This window comes from Tachypleus tridentatus, chromosome 7 (assembly GCF_004210375.1).
Source record: "Tachypleus tridentatus isolate NWPU-2018 chromosome 7, ASM421037v1, whole genome shotgun sequence".
Lineage (NCBI taxonomy): Eukaryota > Metazoa > Arthropoda > Merostomata > Xiphosura > Limulidae > Tachypleus > Tachypleus tridentatus.
In genome coordinates this window covers 96,389,771-96,412,573 of record NC_134831.1, presented here as the reverse complement: position 1 = coordinate 96,412,573, position 22,803 = coordinate 96,389,771, and the positions used below count along the sequence as shown (strand labels likewise).

The 22,803-nt window shown below is 35.3% G+C and overlaps 1 protein-coding gene across 1 annotated transcript in view; it reads right to left on the bottom strand.

Moving 5' to 3' along the window:
• LOC143258066 (somatomedin-B and thrombospondin type-1 domain-containing protein-like) overlaps positions 1 to 22,803 on the bottom strand; it is a 53,283-nt gene that overhangs the window by 6,237 nt on the left and 24,243 nt on the right. Inside the window, exon 3 of the mRNA XM_076517088.1 lies at positions 2,771 to 2,891. Within this exon, the coding sequence (XP_076373203.1) occupies positions 2,771 to 2,891 (121 nt within the window). The remainder of the gene's footprint in view (positions 1 to 2,770; positions 2,892 to 22,803) is intronic.

Genomic DNA, 22,803 nt, shown 5'->3' with positions numbered 1-22,803 from the left:
TCTCTACAAGTGGGTTTTCTCGTCATCACGAAATAAAAAAAAAAACAACACGTTTAGCACTGTTTTCGAGGTCTATGTAGTTGGACCTCATCCGTGACTGGACCTGTCACTTGACCCGTGACCATGTGAACCAACATGGACGAGTTAACTTCTTAATGTAAAGTAAAACGATGTAGCAACGAAACATGCTTGGAAATGTTCTATAATGTGGTCTTGAATGTAATGGTTTAAGTGCAGCAGATGAGCGGATGAGGGAAAACCTGAATAAAGATATTCCAATCGATTTGACGAACCAGCTGAATCGGTGATTCGTCAAGTAATTACTGCATTGACAAAAAAACATTAAAAACAACAACAACGGACACAATAGTATCGATGTCTTGAAGATATTTGAATCAATAAAACAAATAATTAATTTCAATAAAGTAAAGCTCAAAGAACCAACGTTCCAGCAGATACAAGATACGTTACCAGATGATGTCTCTAGCGATTTTCATACCAAAAATGTCATTTCTACAATGCAGAATAAATATAACAAGGATGGTATAATATCTAATATGGTACGGCCCGTCATGGCTAAGTGGTACTCATCTCGTAATCTGAGGGTCGTGGGTTCGAATCCCCGTCACACCAAACATGTTCGCCCTTTCAGCCGTGGGTGCGTTATAATGTGACGGTCAATCCCACTATTTGTTGGTAAAAGAGTAGCCGAAGAGTTGGCGGTTGGTGGTGATGACTAGCTGCCTTCCCTCTAGTCTTACACTGCTAAATTTATGGATGGCTGGCGCAGATAGCCCTCGAATAGCTCTGCGCGAAATTCAAACCAAACCAAAGCAATATGGAACTACCATAATATAATTAAAATGCAGCATACGTCATAATTTTCATTAATGTTTTGTTTGTTTTTTATTTACTTTTACCGAACATAATGAAATTTGAGATGTATCGAAACAATCCTAAATTACCGGTTTATAGTACGATTTTACTCTTAACCATGTTAGGCTAAAAGATGCTCAGATGGATCGTGTGGCAGGTGCTAAATTAACAGTAGTATTACACTAGAAGTTTAGGGTGAGTGAGCTAAAAAAAAATAAAAAAAATGGAATTTTCGATACTTATGCTTATTGATTTTTTAAAATTAGTTTTAGTTAATAAAAGTATAATATACGACGGAAATAAACCCTCTTGGTGTAGCGTGTATATGTTTGGGATATTAAACGTTTAGTTACTATTGGAGAAGTTTACTTGATTACGGAAAATCTTCGAGAATAAAAGGAAAAAAAAACCTTCCAAATGCAGTTAGGGACAGTGATTTTAAAAATTTAAAAAATGTCCTCTGTGTAACAAAATAATATCAATAATATTAAGGCCTTACTTTAAAAAAGTAGGCCCGACATGACTAGGTGGCTAGGGCGTTCGACTCGCAATCTGAGGTAGTGGGTTCGAATCTCTGTCATATCAAACATGCTCGTCCTTTCAGCCGTGGGGATATTCTAATGTGACGGTCAATCCCACTATTGGTAAAAGGGTAGCCCAGGAGTGATGGTTGGTGGTGATGACTAGCTGCTTTCTCCTGTTAAGTTAGGGCCGGTTAGAACAGATAGCGCTCATGTAGCTTTGCGCAAAATTCAGAACAAAAACCAAAGAATCCTGCAAATGGAATTTGAAAAACAGCTTCCAGTGCATGCTTATAACACAATCACGTGTTTTGTAATTTAAAACACGTTATTTTATGTAGTTGAAATAGTATAAAAAATTACCTATAAACCTACAATACATCACCAGTTTCATTTAACTGTTTGTCCCGAGGACATGGAGTCAAACAGTTTTCTCTAGACATGATTTAAAATGAAATTTTGACACTCGTGCTCACAGATTATTTTGTTTTTATAAGAACATCACTGTTACTGTAAAATATATTGTACGAGGAACAAATGTACTTGACTCTAAGCACGGCAGTACCTTAAAATACAATAACTGGTAATGTAAAATGTATGACGACAATGAAATTTATTGAGAGAGATTGTATGATTTCATAGGTCTGTTTTCTGACATGAGTCAAACCAAACTCTCACCAACTTCAAAACTGACATACTGATTCAAATGTAGATTTTTGAATCTCGACAACCCCAGACAAAAAAAACTGATTCAAATAGTTTTTGCCCTCTAGTGGCACATCAGTATTCTGCTGACTTACACCGTTAAAAACTGGGTTTCGATACCCGTGGTAGGCAGAGCACACATATCCCATTGTGTAGCTTTGTGATTAATTACAATCATTTTTTTGTTTATGAACATGACAAGGACTAAATCAAACAGTCCTTAAGTTCAAACCTGATTTACTGATCCAGAAATTTTTGTTAATTATGATAAACGCTAAACAAATCGTTCTTAATTTTTATCCTGACATACTCATTTAACATTTTGTTTTTAATCTTAAGAAATATTTGATTCTCTTTAGAAAGTACTCATTACTATGATTAACCCGGTTAATATGATACTGCTTATATGATACTGGAAAACCTTTTTAATTACGCGATATACAACCACCAACTTCGCGAAAGTTTTATCTTGTTTGCGTGTATATTTGTAAAAGGTGCCACGATTTTTCCGTTTCGCCTTCGTTTTCTCGTCAGGAGAACCTTATTTTTCTCCATTCTCAGGGTGCATATATAACGTCATGAATGCGTCACACGCAGATCTAATACATATGTAATCGGCTAGTTTATTCTTAAGTAAAAGTTAAGTCCTAAGTGAAAACAACACCTACTCTTTACTTCTCTCCTTTGAAGCGTCTTCAGGGTATTGAAGTCTCAAGTTCTTCCTGATGTCGTTACTTTCATTCATGGTTCGCATTGAAGCAAACTTCCCAGTTAGTAGAAGTGCTGATTCTAGAACACAAAGTTATAATGATTATAATTTTATATTTATATAATATCTAGTAATTATAGGACGCGTCTCAAGAGAAAACGATAAATAATGTGACGTAATAATTTCTTGATATTTGTTGTTGTTGTTTCCTTAGAATGGGCTACCTTCACTTTGTCCACCAGGGGATATCGAATCACATATTTTAACGTTTAAAACTGTTTAGTTTTCGAATTTCGCGCAAAGCGACACGAGTGATATCTGCGCTAGCTGTCCCTAATTTGCCAGTGTAACATTTTACTCGCTTGAAAAGTGTCCAAATTAACAATTTTTGGGTCGCGGATCATGTATATGTTAAAGTAAGCTCAGAGACCAAAAGAAAAAAAAAATTATTGAGCCAGTACTGTTTTCTGTTGTCGTACAAAATTTCATCACGCAAAAACACATGTAAGACTAAAAGAACATCCAACGTTTTCTTGTGACTCAGAATGTATTCACTTCAGTAATTCTCAACTAAACCCACAAGTTTAATTCGAATAAACGAGTAAGTATTTCACAGTTTCACCTACGGTAGGGCCCGACATAGAAAGGTGGTTAATGCGTTCGACTCGTAATCTGAGGATCGCGAGTTCGAATCCACGTTGCATCAAACATGTTCTCCCTTTCAGCCGTGGAGACGTCATAATGTGACGGTCAATTACACTATTCTTTGCTAAAAGAGTAGCCCAACAGTTGATGGAGGGTAGTGATGACAAACTGTCTTCTCTCTAGTCTTACACTGCTAAATTAGGGACGGCTAGCCCAGATAGCCCTCGTGTAGCATCCCTAATTTAGCAGTGTAAGACTAGAGGGAAGACAGCTAGTCATCACTACCCACCGCCAACTCTTGAGCTACTCTTTTACCAACGAATAGTGGGATTAACCGCAACATTATCACGCTCCCACGGCTGAAAGGGCGATCATGTTTGGTGTGACGGGGATTCGAAGCCGCGACCCTCGGATTACGAGTCGAGTGCCTTCACCGCCTGGCTATGTCTGTGAACTTAAAACGCTAGAATCCATATTTCGATACCCATAGTGGACAGAGCACAGATAGCCCGTTTTGTAGCATTGTGCTTAACTTCAAACCATATTTATCTGAAAACTTACAAGTGTCTTCCTCACTTTACTTATTACTTTAAACATAATGGTGCATTTTTTACAATCAGTGGGCCCCTCTCCTGGTGGCTCGGAGCGGTAGTTTGGCTGGAGAGATAGAAAATAATGACGGCAGGAATAGAAAAACTGGAGACGTTGATAACCTAAAAAAAACTATCACTTTGCTCCAAAAGTTGTTTTCTGTTTGCTCTCATACGTACTCACTCTTTAGAAGTATTTTTTTTTTACATTGAAAAATATTATTAAAAAATGGGTACAAAATATCGATTTTGCTGTTATTACTTGCAAAAATTATTTTATTTTGAAGGTAGCGCAACGGAAACTTGATTAAGTTAGGTATGCCGTTTTACATCACGATCATCTGGTGCAGGCCAAACAGTGCTTGACCTGCCCTTCAACCATTGCCCTCTTAAACGATCTCCCATTTTTCTTACAGCCAACCGACGTAATCGCCCCCACACGCTGGGCGACAAAGCTTGTCAGGGTCTGCGATTGTAAAGAAAGAAGGATTCGATCTTTAAACTGCTTAATGCTACATAATTTCACTATTAAGATGTTATACATTTAAGCAGACAAAATGAAATATTTTTGTAGTAAAGGTTTTTGGTTTTTTTCCGGAAGTTACATTTTCAAGAGAAACACCCACAGGTTTTAACAAAACAGGATGTTTTATTTTAATAATTACAGTGCTAACAACCATATGTATTTTTTTTTATCAAAGAACAATTTTCTGAGAACAAGAAACCCTTTAATTCATTATCCAGGTGATAATGTAATATTAACTAAAAACTCCGGTGAGAAACAGTAAAATTCAATATATATGTAAAAACGGCTGGTATGAATAGAGAAAACGCTATGCAGAGGAGCGAACAACGTTTCGACCTTCTTTGGTCATCGTCAGGCTCGCTCCTCTGTATAGTGCTTTCTCTATTTATACCAGCCGTTTTTACATATATATTTTTCTCTAAAAGTGGGTTTTCTCGTCATTACGGAGTACAAATCTCTAAATAACACAAGAGAGAATTTACCCTAAAACCTATATTATTTAATCAACTTTGAGTTTGATTTCTTTATTCATAAACATTATATAAATAGAACATTCCATGTTCATTAGGCATATTTTAGCTTCTTTTACTTTGTTGACGCATTAATAGGTGGCGGGATAAACGAACAGCTGTTATACAGTACATGATGAGATAAGACAGCAGTTTTACAGTAAGTTGTAGGATAAGATAGTAATTATACAGTAAGTGGTGGGATAAGACAGACAGTCATTACAAAGTAAGTGGTGGGACAAGACAGACAGTCATTACAAAGTAAGTGGTGGGATAAGACAAATAGTCTTTATACAGTAAATGGTAGGATAAGACAGATAGTCTTTATACAGTAAGCGGTGGATAAGACAGGTAGTCTTTATACAGTAATTGTTGGGATAAGACAAACAATCATCATACAGTAAGTGGTGGGATAAGACAAACCGTCATTATAAAGCAAGCGGTGGGATAATACAAAGAGTCTTTATACAGTAAGTGGTGGGATAACACAAATAGTCATGATACTTCAGATAGAACAGTACCAGTTATTTGATATGCTCATTCAAAGATCATTAGTTTAGTTGGTAAAATTATTTTATCAGAGGTGTATTAAAATTCTGATAAAATCCAAGTCTGATATTGATTTATTCATCAACAACAGTGAAGGTTATATTTCTGGAAACCTCAAAAGTTTTTCTTTAACCTTTCTTTAGTAAAGATAAATTTAAGTTTTATTTTTCTCAAAGAACAGGGCGCGTTTTCTTTCATTTTCCACTTTCATTTTGCAATAGCTTAAAAAATTTAAGTACAAAAGCTATATTTATTTATATATATACATTTATATTTATTAATTCTATAGAAAAGGAAAATGTATTTGTGGAGAAGTTAGTAGAACAAGAAAAACGAAACATCAGAGAGTACAATTTGTTTAAAATATACAAGTTTTCTCATTATCAGCTTTATTTAAAATTCAATACAATTAATCACAAATATCTGAATCAGAAGTTTTACGTTACAGATAATCGCTGAAACTAATTAATTAAAAACACAATAATAGTTTGTTTCATTTTTTAAATTTCTTGCAAAGCTATCGCCACCTCTTGGGCTACTCTTTTACCAACTAAAAGTAGGATTGACCGTTTAATTATAGCTCCCCCACAGCTGTAAGGGCGACCATCTTCGGTGAGAGGAATTTGAATCCGTGATCTTCAGATTATGACTCGAGCGCCCTAACTATATGGCCATGCTAGGTCCTAATTATCAGACTATGTCAGACCTTAATAATCAAACTATGTCAGACATTAATAATCAAACTGTGTCAGACTTTAATCACCAAACTATGTCAGACCTTAATAATCAAACTATGTCAGACCTTAATAATCAAACTATGTCAGATCTTAATCACCAAACTGTGTCAGACCTTAATCATCAAACTATGTCAGACCTTAATCAAACTATGTCAGACCTTAATCACCAAACTATGTCAGACCTTAATAATCAAACTATGTCAGACCTTAATAATCAAACTATGTCAGACCTTACTCACCAAACTATGTCAGACCTTAATCACCAAACTATGTCAGACCTCAATCATCAAACTATGTCAGACCTTAATAATCAAACTATGTCAGACCTTAATAATCAAACTATGTCAGACCTTAATCACCAAACTATGTCAGACCTTAATAATCAAACTATGTCAGACCTTAATAATCAAACTATGTCAGACCTTACTCACCAAACTATGTCAGACCTTAATCACCAAACTATGTCAGACCTCAATCATCAAACTATGTCAGACCTTAATAATCAAACTATGTCAGACCTTAATAATCAAACTATATCAAACGATCCAAAACATTCTTGTTTTCTTTTTTATTTAATAAAAATAATTAGATCTTGATACATTTGGGAAACGCCACATAATTATTTCTTATTTTACTATTTTGGACACCTGCACTACACCAACTACCGTTTAAAGCTCTTAAACTAACTGCTAAGCCAATAAAATAGAGTGGGCTATAAAGTGCAGTGAATTTGTTTTAACGCATAGCTACGTAAAAGGCCTTTCTGCAATCAATATACTATGGTGGATGGAATCTCAGATTATAGTGTTGCAAGTCCGTAAACTTATAACTGATCCACTAGACTAGAGGATAATTTATTGTTTGTTTGCTATAAGAGACAAAGCTATGTTTAAGCTAGCTATGTTGTGTCCGTCACGGGTACCTAAGAGTAGCTCAAGGGTTGTGAGGGGTAGTATTGACTAGCTGCCCTCTCTCTAGTCTCTTATTTAATTATTAGGGACACCTAGCGGTGATAGCTCTTCAGTTGCTTTGTGCCAAGTTTGATGATATAAGGCTTGCTGCTAAACTACTAGGGGCTTTTCACAATTTATAAGTGAAATGAAACATGGGATAAGTTGTTTAATTATGGAGAAAGTTATTTCATTTTAAATTTGTTTTATATCACTTTATTACGGTAACTTTTATCGATTCTTATATTCCTTCAAGATGAACAAACATACACCCAGAATAGTAACAGATCTTGTCAAACGTTCTACAAACCGGAGTGACATTCATCATTATGTACACGGATCAACTGCGTTCATTGCCATTATAATTGTTAAGCCTGATCATAGTTTTACGTATTTACCTCTAACAGTATTACGATTAGGGATGCCAAGTTTATTTCGTCAGTAATTTAGTTTAAAGAAATATTAACTTTTCTAAGATGTTTTAGTTGAAATGTTAAGTATATAAATATAGTATGGTCAGTTAGCTTACTGATGACGTCAATTTTTCGTTGTTGGCATGGTCTTGTCGGTTTCGATCCCCATGGGGTGTTGTAATATGATATTTAAACCCACTTTTTGTTGATAAAGTGCAGCTCAAGAGTTCAGGGGGCAGTGTTGACCAGCTGCCTTCTCTTTGGTCTGTCATTTCAAAATTAGGGACGACTAGCGGTAATAACTCTTGAGTAACTTTGTTTGATAAACAAACAAACAACTCACCTGTTTCACAAACACACACACAAGTAAAAAACGATGCGTTGGTCAAAATATCTGACAGACGAGGAGACTGAAAACTGGGAAGCGATTTGTTTGTTTGTTTATCAAACTTCGCACGAAGTTGATAGGTATCGTTCAACAACAACAAGACAAGCAAGTGTTCAACTTAAGTTGATAGGTATCGTTCAACAACAACAAGACAAGCAAGTGTTCAACTTAAGTTGATAGGTATCGTTTAAACACAACATGACAAGCAAGTGCTCAACTTAAGTTGATAGGTATCGTTTAACAACAAGACAAACAAATGTTCAACTTAAGTTGACGAGTATTGTCAAAGCTCATTGAAAACAGACAATTTCATAATATTTTGAAGTGAATTTAAGAGCCTGCCAACCATATTTCTTGGAATACAAAACTTTAAATACTACAATGTTGTTTATAGAAGAATCACTCAGTTCCAATATATCTTTAAACAAACGTGCATTTGGTGTTTCTTTCCGCCAAGGTATTCGTTGTGACCAGTAACGCTGTTGTTAATACACTAATGTTAGAATCAAGATCATGGAGTGTCATCCGAAGGACAATTTGGTACTCGATAAAAACAAAATAATAACGTAAAAGTTGATACCTAGGAAAGCCAGTAGACGGCAGGCTTCGACGCGTTAGGTGTCTGAGAACTTCAAGTCGTCAGTTGTGTTTCGAGACAAAGTAAAAAAAATACTTGGTTATTTCATTCTGACACTTGAGTAGAACGAGAGACTCTTTGTTTTTTTCTTAAACTAGTCGTCATATGGAGAGTTTTGAATCGTCTGTGGACCATAAAAAATCTTTTTAACTCTTCTGAATCGAACGACAAATCGACTTTCAAAAAACAACAACATCGACATATGTCTTGTTCTTGATGGTTCTTTACAAATAAAACTTTGTCGACTGGATGAACCAAAAGAATGTTTTAGATTGATAGTTTCCACATAATGGTTTATTTTACACATTCATTACTAGCATAAAATGTTTCACGCAAGATGAGTTCACTTATATGGTATTAATTAGTTTGTTTAAGACCAAACCCACATTGGGCTAACTGCTGGGGATTCCAACCTCAGATTGTAATTTTGTGAGTTTAAAAACATACCACTGTCCCTCCAGGGGACATTTGATTAAGTGTTGAAAAACGGAGTCACAGAGAAATATTTCCAAACAGGATTCGAACAAGGTTTCAGAAACAAGTAGAAAGAATCCAAAGTTGGATATTATGAATAGTTCAGGAAAAAACTGGATAGGGATCTAAACATGATTCTAAGAAGAATCCAGAAACTTGTGTAAAGACGTCTCAGCAGGAGTTTAACAAGGGTTAATAAACACAGTCTTATTATACATTGTTTTACTAATTATCTTGGGAATCAAAGATAAATCAGACGAAGAAAAGATTGAAGAAATATCGCAAATTAATAATAATAAATAAATAACAAACAAGATTTATTACTTCTTTATCTGATTAAGGGTTTATTAATTGTTTATTACTTCTTTATCTGATTAAGGGTTTATTACTTGTTTATTACTTCTTTATCTGATTAAGGGTTTATTAATTGTTTATTACTTCTTTATCTGATTAAGGGGTTATTTATTAATTGTTTATTTCTTCTTTATCTGATTAAGGGTATATTAATTGTTTATTACTTTTTTATCTGATTAAGGGTTTATTAATTGTTTATTACTTCTTTATCTGATTAAGGGTTTATTAATTGTTTATTACTTTTTTATCTGATTAATGGTTTATTAATTGTTTTTCACTTCTTTATCTGATAACACTATGTAACACAAATATTTTTCCTGGATAGTATGTGTTATTTCTTAATTGATTATGTTGTAAAAGTACAGAAAATGGCCGTTATTCCCTTGAAACTTTGCTTTTGTGACCTGGATAATGAAATTTAGAAATTAACCTATTTTTCTATGTAAAAATGGACATAAGGTCTGAATAAAACAATATATGAAAGAATATTTACATGTACTCATACTAAAGTTATACAAAAATGTTTATAAGTGAGTAGTTTTTCGAGATTTGCAACTGTAATGTAAATCACTTTCACGTATCAGCCCCCAAATATAGTCTCCCATCATGTTTTTGTTATATGCTCCCAGGCCACAAAAGCAAAGTTTGAAGAATAAAATAGGTCTTTTCAATTTACTTCAGGCATAAGCAATTGGGAAATAACACTTTATGTCCAGGAACAAGAAAAAGTAAAAATTGTGTTACTTAGTGTTACTAAATGTTCTTTAGTTTCTTTACCTGATTAAAGATGTATTAACTGTAAAAACAACGATTTATTTTATTTTTTATTTGTTTTAATTAATCACAAAGCTACATAATGAGCTACCTGTGCTCTTTACACAAGGGTATCGAAACCCGTTGTTTAGTGGTGTGAGTCCACAGACATTCCGATGTGCCACTAGGGGAATAATTCCTTCTCGGAACTGTTTTTAAACGTTGTCTCAGTGATGTAATGCAGTGAACTGTTCTAATTACTATACCAGAGCACCAAGAAGTTAAGTTGAACCTGGAACACTTCTTCTCAGTTCCAGGTGGTTAGGGCGCTCGACTCGCAACCTGAGGGCCTCACCAAACATGCTCGCCTTTTCAGCCGTGAGGACGTTATAATGTTGCAGTTAGTCCTACTATTGGTTGGTAAAAGAGCGGCCTGACAGTTGGCGGTAGGTGGTGATGACTAGCTGCCTTCCCTCTAGTCTTACACTGCTAAATTATGGACGGCTAGCGCAGATAAATTTGCGTGAAATTCAAAAATAAATAAACAAACAAATTATCGTTTTCCTTGGAAGTCATGTTGGAATAGACACTTGTATATCTTTACTGACACTGCCTAGGTCTATTGGACCAAACTCGTAATCATTTGTACTCGTTACAGTTTACATACTAGTAACTTCTAATGTATTAAGTGTATCTTGACAAAATTTACTAGACTTTTAGTAAACATTACAAGGTTTTTGCACACGAAAAGTCAGATTTTTTTTTGATGGAGTAATTTTTATTAATATTTCTTCGTGAAATTCTCGATTATTGTTAACTAGTACGAGAGCAGAGTGATTTTCATTCTGAGATTAAAAATACTTTTCTTTATCTCAAAAATCTCATATTTCCCTTGTATAACCTCTAGAACCTCTTAATTACATGGTTCAAAGTATGTATCCTGAGAGTTTCAACTGCTAAACATATCTTATAAATTTTCTCTATTTATTTTACTTTCAACATCTAAAGTTAAACTCACTACAAATAAAACTGACATCATGTACCAACCATCTCAGCGGGTCCGGCATGGCCAAGCGTGTTAAGGCGTTCGACTCGTAATCCGAGGATCACGGGTTCGCATCCCGGTCGCACCAAACATGCTCGCCCTTTCAACCGTAGGGGCGTTATAATGATACGGTGAATCCCACTATTCAAGAGTTAGCAGTGGGTGGTGATGACTAGCTGCCTTCCCTATAGTCTTACACTGCTAAATTAGCGCAGATAGCCCTCGAGTAGCTTTGCGCGAAATTCAAAACAAACAAACAAACCATCTCAGCGTACGTCTTAGCACGTCGTTGCACACACTACCTGTAATACGACATCCCCGAGAGCAAGAACGCACGTGCAAAACAGAAACATGTTATTCATACATGCCTTACAATTACACAATCATAATATTGGACTAAGCGGCTCACGCTTCGTACACCACTTACAAAAGAAACTTTCAAAGGTAATACAACTGTAATTAGAATGTGTGAAAACATTTACTACATGGTTCAAAGTTGTGCTTGTCCAATGAACATTGTAGGTTCTGAACCTCGCTGATCTATTTACATCAAAGGTGTTTCAGTACTATTTGATTTCTGTCGAATTTCGCAGCATACGTGTATGGCGTTATTTGGGCACTTATAAAATATAGTACCCAATTGTTTTAAAGTTGTCAAGTTTCGAATGTGGTTTTAAATTTGCCTTAGTTTAGATAATTGGAATAATACAAATGCAGTAGGTCTAACTATGTATGACCTACAAAACTATACTATTTCGGCTACTGTACGTTACATATGTGCATAAATATGCACATGCATATTACTATTTACTCACAAATGTTACAATTTTGGTTATGTTTCTTAAAACATAGAAAGTAAATAAGAAATATATTGTAAAATATTGATTTCGTGTACGTACCCGTGTTACGAAATTCTGCACGCGGGCATAGTACTATCCTAAGCCTTGTTTAGACTTGCGGGTAGTGAGTGTAGAAATAATATTTTTTTTTTAGGCTTCAAACATTAACTTTTGAAAAATGAGAGATATCAAATTACAGTATTAGTATTCTCAAGATCTCTGTAATTTAGTAAGGTCTCTAAGTAAAGTATATGTGATTCGAATGATTCTTTTCCTATTCGGAATCACGTGAGGGGAAAACTCTGTTTCTATTGGTTACAAACTTGAGCTACTTAGTAGTAGGTGGTACTAGTTAAGAACTTTCAAATGATTGGATTAAAGGGTGGAGCCACTCTACTAGATTTGCTAAATATATTGATACCTCAGCAAATCATAGAGGTTTTTATTTTATATTTAGCTTGTCTATATTTCAAATTCAAGTTTCTAATTCGTTAGATACTGTACGTGTTGTATGGAGGGCGTAATAAAATAGAAACTGAAGAATAAGACAACTGGACGTGTTATGTGACACATAAAAACCGATACTTGGCATTTTCTTTTAAGTTAGGAAATCGAAACATATACAATTTTAAAATTTAGATTATAAACTACGTTTTGATGTCAATCTCATTGACGTACGTAGTAAAAATGCTATTTAATAAATATTTTGAAAATAACCCTTCAAACGTTGTGACACGTGAACTTTAACCTACAGGAACGGAGCTAGATCGAGTGTGATATCTGAACTGAAAGTGCAGTGTATTCTCTGTTTACGTTTAAACAACCGCTTACAATACGGCAAAAATAAGCCTCCCTTCAGTTTCTCTTTAGCACTTGGGTCAAGACTGGTTAGACAAGGCCTAAGATAAGAAGGAATCGTAGTCGTTTACAAGGAAGGTGGATCGTTTGTCAAATCAATAATTCGTGCAGGCTTAAGTAAGCCTAGAGTTAGCAATCTAATACATGATCCACCGCGAGGATCATATCAGATCATTAGCAAACGAATAAAGATATGAAGATGAAATAATACAATTCTATATTCGGTAATTTTTCCGGCATTAGATTTACGGTAAATTTCCGTGACTGAAGTTGGAGCGATTGTTATAGCTTTTCTTTGTTTCGAACTAATTTGGACTGATTTATACAACGTTTCTTTGTTTCGGACTGAAGTTGGACGGATTTATATATTTTTCTTTGTTTTGCACTAAAGTTAGACCGAATTATAGAACATTTCTTTGCTTTGGACCAAAGTTGAATCCATTTATGTAACTTTGCTTTGGACTAAGGTAGGACCGAATTATATAACATTTCTTTGCTTTGGACTAAAGTTGAACTCATTTATGTAACTTTGCTTTGGACTAAGGTTGGACCGAATTATATAGCATTTCTTTGCTTTGGACTAAAGTTGAATCCATTTATGTAACTTTGCTTTGGACTAAAGTTGAGCCCATTTATGTAACTTTGTTTTGGATTAAAGTTGGACTGCTTTATATGACACTTTGCTTTGGACTAAAGTTGGATCGAATTAAATAGCATTTCTTTGTTTTGGACTAAAGTTGGACCGATTTCAAGTTTCTTTCACACAAACACGAATTCCTCGAAGTTCGTTTTTTATAGGATTTCAAACAAATAATAATGTATTTAGAATTTCATGAAACATACAACAAACAATTACATAATGTACTTGTTTTTCTAGACCTGAATAATTTCATAAGAAATAACCTTCATCTTTAGCCGATAATATTTAGAGTTTAAAAAAACGTCAAATTAATTGTGGTCACTCAAAGGTACTTAGAAAATGAATCTTTCTGTTATCAACCAGGCTTGGTATTTGGATAAAGTTTTATGTTAATAACTTACACAACTTAAGAGGATTAGAACATATTCCGTAACAAGGATGTTATTGTAAATGAACTGAGATACTTATTAAATACAAGAAAAAAAATCCCTATAAATTATTTACATACAGTGAGATTTTGTTGAGTACATGTGTGTTTTCTTATAGCGAAGCCACATGGAATGTCCACCAAGGGAAATCAACCCCGTGATTTTTAGCTTTGTAAATACAAAGACTTATCTCAGAACGGCTGGTAAGGGTATATTTTGTAAATACAAAGACTTATCTCAGAACGGCTGGTAAGGGTATATTTTGTAAATACAAAGACTTATCTCAGAACGGCTGGTAAGGGTATACTTTGTAAATACAAAGACTTATCTCAGAACGGCTGGTAAGGGTATATTTTGTAAATACAAAGACTTATCTCAGAACGGCTGGTAAGGGTATATTTTGTAAATACAAAGACTTATCTCAGAACGGCTGGTAAGGGTATACTTTGTAAATACAAAGACTTATCTCAGAGCGGCTGGTAAGGGTATATTTTCATTTCAAGTGGGTTTCTCCTCATTAAGAAGAACAAAGATTTACTACTGTCCCCCTGGGGAACACTATATTAGGAATATGAAAATATAATATAATATAATTAACGCAATATTACGCGGCCTCTAGCTAATAAATCACCTCTAGATTCTTCACACATGCATATAATAATTCAGGTACAAATCATAACAGAAGGAGAGAATTCAAGTTTAAAAATGCCAGAAGGTTCGTTCGTCATGAGTCTCTTTCTAGCTCGTGCTTACCACTAGTCTTAACATCATGGACACCCGGATGTTTCAGTGAAGTGTAGATACTGTTGAACCAGAGAATTTATTCTTGTAAGTTAGAATCATAACTTACATAGCAGTAATGGAAAGAAACGAACTTATATATGTTGTTTTATCTTTGAAGCAAAACTCCTAGATACTTTGGAATTTAGTACATATATCTACTACGTATGTATAGATGTGTCCAGGTTTTTTTCTTCTTTTATATCGTGTACCACACACACACAACATATATATATTTATTTATTTGGGATTCTGCCATACGGTAAACAATGATATTTATTGAACAAGTTTCTCTCATAAATGTAGAAAGTTAGACATTTTGAAAACTTATTTAACATTACATTATTGTGGTTGATAAAATAAAGATATTGTCCATTAACATAAAGTCGGTTTTATTATAATTGAATTCAAACAAGACATTCTAAATATATATAAATATATTCTGGTTTAATGCAGCATGCCAGAGATTTACGGACTTATACAACGAAACATAAACCAAATCAATACTAAGAACGACAGAGACAAAAAGATCTGCCACAACAACAAAAAAAAACTAAGAAAAAAAAAGAAAAACTAAGATGCAAACAAGAGAAAAGACACCAACACGACAAACCGTTGACTAACGTCATAATTAACAGATCCGACCGACAATTAAACACAGACGAGAAACAACTACTTAAGAAAGGACTCAACTTCGCAATAGCACCTAGGTACATTCCAACCATAGAAATCAAAACATGTTTAGAAGATCTAGCCAGGAGACTTGTGATACTTTCTACAGAAAACAAAAACAAGAGAACAACCAAACACAACCAACAGAAAGAAGACAACTTAGATAATTTTATTAACATCCAACAGCCAAACATCCCAGGTAAAATTAAAAAATTTATATTTTCCAGAAACACCTAATAACAACATCTTAAACGATTTTTTCAAAGAATTTTCTCACAAAACCATCAACATAATTTCACAAAACAGAAAACTAAAAAACAACCTTACAAAAAGAGACATTAATTCCATTAAAAACCTAAAACAAGACAAAAACATAAAAATTCTAAAAGCAGATAAAGGTAACGCTATAGTCATAATGAACACGAATGAATACATCCAAAAAAATGAAGAACATCCTATCAGACACGAACAAATTTAAACCAATACACACAAATCCAACAAAGACACACGAGACGCAACTGAACAAATTACTACTACAAATGAAAAAAGCCAACACAATTTCACAAACACTTTATTCCTACCTACGTAAAACTGACTCACGCACACCATAAATATACGGCATCCCCAAGCCTCATAAACCAGATTGTCCATTACGACCAATAATGTCCACATATGAATCGTTTAATTACAACCTTGGTAAATACATAGCATAGGCATTCTCCAAATATGTAACATCAGCCAGCTCATTTATCAAAGACTCTTTTAATTTCAAGTCTAATCTAAATCAACTTAATCATAAAGCCTTAATGGCCAGTTTCGATATTATATCCCTCTTTACAGAAGTTCCAACCACTGAAGCCTGCAAGATAGACATAGAACTCTATATCCGATACCCTAACCTAATTATAGACATTCCCAGCAACCAATTAGCCACCTTCATAAAATTCACCACGATAAAGACAAACTTCATGTTCAACAACCACAACTATATACAAACAAATTGCCTAAGCATGGGCAACCCAGTATCACAAGTTCTAGCCAATATTTTTATGAAACAAGTTGAAACACAAGCAATTATCACAGCATTACATCCACCACTATACTGGTACAGATATGTAGATGACACGGTTGCGGGATTCAGATCTACAGAACACATACTTAATTTTTTCAATCACATTAACTCTATACATCCCAACATTAACTTCACATGTGAACAGGAAGAAAGCAATCAAATATCATTTCTTAACCTCAAAATTACAAGAACCGACACACAATTCAAAACAGAAATCCACCGAAAAATCACCCATACTGAACTATACATTTCTTGGGATTCAGCACATGAAACAAAACAAAAACTCAACATACTAAGAAACCAAATAAACACAGCCATAAAACTATGCTCACCAGATAAAATTAACGATGAATTAGACAAAATAAAACAATACTTCATCAACATCAATAAGTTTCCTCCACAAACCGTAGAAAACATTATACGCACACACCTAGACAGAAAGCAAAATCAACCAACAAAAGTAAATATATCTCACGAATCAAAAAATCACGAAACCATATACTACTGCATGCCATATATTCCCGACATCAGCAGACAAATAACCAACATTTGGCAAAAACCAGTAACAAAATATGACATTCCAGTTAATACCAAATTTATTCAAAAACCAGGCACAAAACTGAGGTCTATAGTATGTAAAAACTACACTGACAAACACCACACCAACATTATTTATAAAATACAATGTGATAACTGCCACGACTTTTATATTGGAGAAACAAGTAGAAAAATGGAAACCAGATTCAAAGAACATAAAAAGTCACCTTCACACGTTTTCGAACACTGCAAGTCAAATAAACACAACATAACCATAGAAAACACTCAAATACTAAATAAAGAAACAAACATAAACAAACGCAAAATTAAAGAAGCCTTACTTATACAACAATTTAAATCCAAAATAAACCAATATAAAGGAACGCCTTTATACCTATATTAAATATAATAAAATAAAATTATATATTGAAACATCTAACACCGCCCTCCACATTCCGACACTCAGTTACACAACCCCTTCCAAACATGTGGTCAGCTTCCGGTCAGTTACCTCTTTCTTTCTTTGTGAACCTGACGATGACCGAAGAAGGTCGAAACGTTGTTCGCTCTTCTACGTAAAATATTTTCTCAACCCAAACGAACCGTTTTTGCGTATATATTTCTCTACAAGTGGGTTTTCTCGACATTACTGATTATTAAGACATTCTAAAGTAGTGTAGAAGTAACGTGTAGTAAAACTCAGTGTACAAGAACAACAAACAAACGTATGTTTGTTTTATCTCTTTGTTTAATGTTTCCCAGTGGCTCAACTAGTCTGAAAGCTAAAAACTTGGTTGTGACAGGAAAGTCTATTGTGTTGCATTGTGTTTATTAACAGCATACATCTAAACAGATCCTTATGTATCACGTGCTCGGTATAACCCTATAAATATAGATAGAGCTCTTATGTATCATCATTCTAGTGTAACCCTAGAATTATAGATGGGGTCCTTATATATCACGTACTCGGTGTAACCCTAGAATTATAGACGGAGTCCTTATGTATCACGTTCTCGTTGTAACCCTAGAATTATAGACGGAGTCCTTATGTATCACGTTCTCGTTGTATCCCTAGAATTATAGATAGAGCTCTTATGCATCATCATTCTAGTGTCACCCTAGAATTATAGATGGGGTCCTTATATATCACGTACTCGGTGTAACCCTAGAATTATAAATGGGGTCCTCATATATCACGTACTCGGTGTAACCCTAGAATTATAGAGGGAGTCCTTATGTATCATCTACTTAGTGTAACCCTAGAATTATAGATGGAGTCCTTATGTATCACGCACTCGGTGTAGCCCTAAAGTTATAGATGGAGTCCTTACGTATCATCTACTTCGTGTAACCCTAGAATTATAGACGGAGTGCTTATGTATCACGTACTCGGTATAACCCTAGAATTATAGAGGGAGTCCTTATGTATCATCTACTTAGTGTAACCCTAGAATTATAGATGGGGTCCTTATATATCACGTACTCGGTGTAACCCTAGAATTATAGACGGAGTCCATATGTATCACGTTCTCGTTGTAACCCTATAATTAAAGACAGAGTCCTTATATATCACGTTCTCGTTGTAAACTTAGAATTATAAACGGAGTCCTTATGTATCACGTTCTCGTTGTAACCCTAGAATTATAGACGGAGTCCTTATGTATCACGTTCTCGTTGTATCCCTAGAATTATAGATGGAGTCCTTATGTATCACGTTCTCGTTGTATCCCTAGAATTATAGACGGAGTCCTTATGTATCACGTTCTCGTTGTATCCCTAGAATTATAGATAGAGCTCTTATGTATCATCATTCTAGTGTAACCCTAGAATTATAGATGGGGTCTTTATATATCACGTACTCGGTGTAACCCTAGAATTATAGATGGGGTCCTTATATATCACGTACTCGGTGTAACCCTAGAATTATAGAGGGAGTCCTTATGTATCATCTACTTAGTGTAACCCTAGAATTATAGACGGAGTGCTTATGTATCACGTACTCGGTATAACCCTAGAATTATAGAGGGAGTCCTTATGTATCATCTACTTAGTGTAACCCTAGAATTATAGATGGAGTCCTTATGTATCACGCACTCGGTGTAGCCCTAAAGTTATAGATGGAGTCCTTACGTATCATCTACCTAGTGTAACCCTAGAATTATAGACGGAGTGCTTATGTATCACGTACTCGGTGTAACCCTAGAATTATAGAGGGAGTCCTTATGTATCATCTACTTAGTGTAACCCAAGAATTATAGATGGAGTCCTTATGTATCACGCACTCGGTGTAGCCCTAAAGTTATAGATGGAGTCCTTACGTATCATCTACTAGTGTAACCCTAGAATTATAGACGGAGTGCTTATGTATCACGTACTCGGTATAACCCTAGAATTATAGAGGGAGTCCTTACGTATCATCTACTTAGTGTAACCCTAGAATTATAGATGGGGTCCTTATATATCACGTACTCGGAGTGACCCTAGAATTATAGACGGAGTCCTTATGTATCACGTTCTCGTTGTAACCCTAGAATTAAAGACGGAGTCCTTATGTATCACGTTCTCGTTGTATCCCTAGAATTATAGACGGAGTCCTTATGTATCACGTTCTCGTTGTAACCCTATAATTATAGATGGAGTCCTTATGTATCACGTGCTCGGTATAACCCTATAATTATAGATAGAGCTCTTATGTATCATCATTCTAGTGTAACCCTAGAATTATAGATGGGGTCCTTATATATCACGTACTCGGTGTAACCCTATAATTATAGATGGAGTCCTTATGTATCATCTACTTAGTGTAACCCTAGAATTATAGATGGAGTCCTTATGTATCATCTACTTAGTGTAACCCTAGAATTATAGACGGAGTGCTTATGTATCACGTACTCGGTGTAACCCTAGAATTATAGAGGGAGTCCTTATGTATCATCTACTTAGTGTAACTCAAGAATTATAGATGGAGTCCTTATGTATCACGCACTCGGTGTAGCCCTAAAGTTATAGATGGAGTCCTTACGTATCATCTACTTAGTGTAACCCTAGAATTATAGACGGAGTGCTTATGTATCACGTACTCGGTGTAACCCTAGAATTATAGAGGGAGTCCTTATGTATCATCTACTTAGTGTAACCCAAGAATTATAGATGGAGTCCTTATGTATCACGCACTTGGTGTAGCCCTAAAGTTATAGATGTAGTCCTTACGTATCATCTACTTAGTGTAACCCTAGAATTATAGACGGAGTGCTTATGTATCGCGTACTCGGTATAACCCTATATTTATAGAGGGAGTCCTTACGTATCATCTACTTAGTGTAACCCTAGAATTATAGACGGAGTGCTTATGTATCGCGTACTCGGTATAACCCTCGAATTGTAGACGGAGCCCTTATGTATCATCTACTTAGTGTAACCCTAGAATTATAGATGGAGTCCTTATGTATCACGCACTTGGTGTAGCCCTAAAGTTATAGATGGAGTCCTTACGTATCATCTACTTAGTGTAACCCTAGAATTATAGACGGAGTGCTTATGTATCGCGTACTCGGTATAACCCTAGAATTATAGAGGAGTCCTTACGTATCATCTACTTAGTGTAACCCTAGAATTATAGACGGAGTGCTTATGTATCGCGTACTCGGTATAACCCTCGAATTGTAGACGGAGCCCTTATGTATCATCTACTTAGTGTAACCCTAGAATTATAGATGGAGTCCTTATGTATCACGCACTTGGTGTAGCCCTAAAGTTATAGATGGAGTCCTTACGTATCATCTACTTAGTGTAACCCTAGAATTATAGACGGAGTGCTTATGTATCGCGTACTCGGTATAACCCTAGAATTATAGAGGGAGTCCTTACGTATCATCTACTTAGTGTAACCCTAGAATTATAGACGGAGTGCTTATGTATCGCGTACTCGGTATAACCCTAGAATTGTAGACGGAGCCCTTATGTATCATCTACACCGCGCAGCAACTGTTTTTTTCAAATACATTTGTTAAACAATTTATGCAGGTTTAGTTTCGAATTTCGAAAGAAGCTACACGAGGGCTATCTGTGCTAGCCGTCCCTAATTTAGCAGTGTAAGACTAGAGGGAAGGCAGCTAGTCATCACCACCCACCGCCAACTCTTGGGCTACTCTTTTACCAGCAAATAGTGGGATTGACTGTAACATTATAACGCCTCCACGGCTGAAAGGGCGAGCATGTTTGGTGTGACGCGGATTCGGACCCGCGACCCTCAGTTTACGAGTCGAACGCCTTAACCCACCTGGTCATGCAGGGCCCATTATTACATTAAAAACAATCACAATCTGTAAATATTTTTTCCTTGTTAAATGTTACATTAAAACAGTCATGGAATATGTAAATATTTTTCTTTGTTATATATTACATTAAAACAGTCATACAATTCGAGAAAAAGAATAGTGCGAAATAAATAAAGAATACATTTAGTATTATATTAAATTATTATATGGCCAAGCGCTCAAGGCGTGCGACTCGTGATCCGAGGGTTGCGGGTTCGCGCCCGCGTCGCGCTAAACATGCTCGCCCTCCCAGCCGTGGGGGCGTTATAATGTGACGATCAATCCCACTATTCGTTGGTACAAGAGTAGCCCTCCGCCCAAGAGTTGGCGGTGGGTGGTGATGACTAGCTGTCTTTCCTCTAGTCTTACACTACTAAATTAGGGACGGATATGTGCAGCGGGCTAACAACCTACTTACTTAAATATCTGTTGAAGAATCCGCAAGCGATTGCGGCCCTATGTTTCTTGATGGAATCTAATGGTGATAACTAACTAATTATATTATATATATTTTATATTATATATATTTTATTTATTCTACTTTAGACAGAACGAGACGGAATAAAAAGTAATTTTCTTTTTAAAGTTATTGTATTTCACGCGCTTGGCATCGTGGAGGGATCATGGTTCCTTTTTTCGCCGCAGGCGTGTTATAAGGTGCCGATAGATTCCATTATTATATTTTTCGTCAGAATGTGTCCCAAGAGTTAGCGGTGGGTGTTGTTGACCCACCTCCAATCTATCACTTTGAAATTAGGGACAATTGTCTCTGGAGTAGCTCGCTTGAAATTCGACAAAACAAAATATCAGGTCATCCCTTAAGTAATGTCCGATTTTAGGTTGAAAAAAAAAAAAAAGAGAAAGGATTTGAAACACTTTTAATGTTATTTAATCAATAATGTATGGTTCCATTCTTATTAACTACTTCCTGACAACAATTCACAAGCTTCTGAATGTCACTTCTCTCAAATTCTTCGGGTTTGGAAGAAAAGAATGTAGAATGTTCCAACCTCTTTTCCATCAAGATAGTTCTGCAAATTTTGGAATAGATGATAACCAGATGGGACAAGGTCTGTAGAATAAGGAAGATGTGGAAGTTTTTCCCAGTCTAGCTCTTCAATCTTCACAGATGTGATCCTTGCTGTATGGGGCCGTGCATTATCTTGGTGTAACACAACACCTTTACGGTTGATTAAAGCAGGCCTTTTTTCTCTCAGTACAACATTCAAACGCTCTAACTGTTGACAATAGAAGTCTGATGTAATCTTTGCATTGAGTGG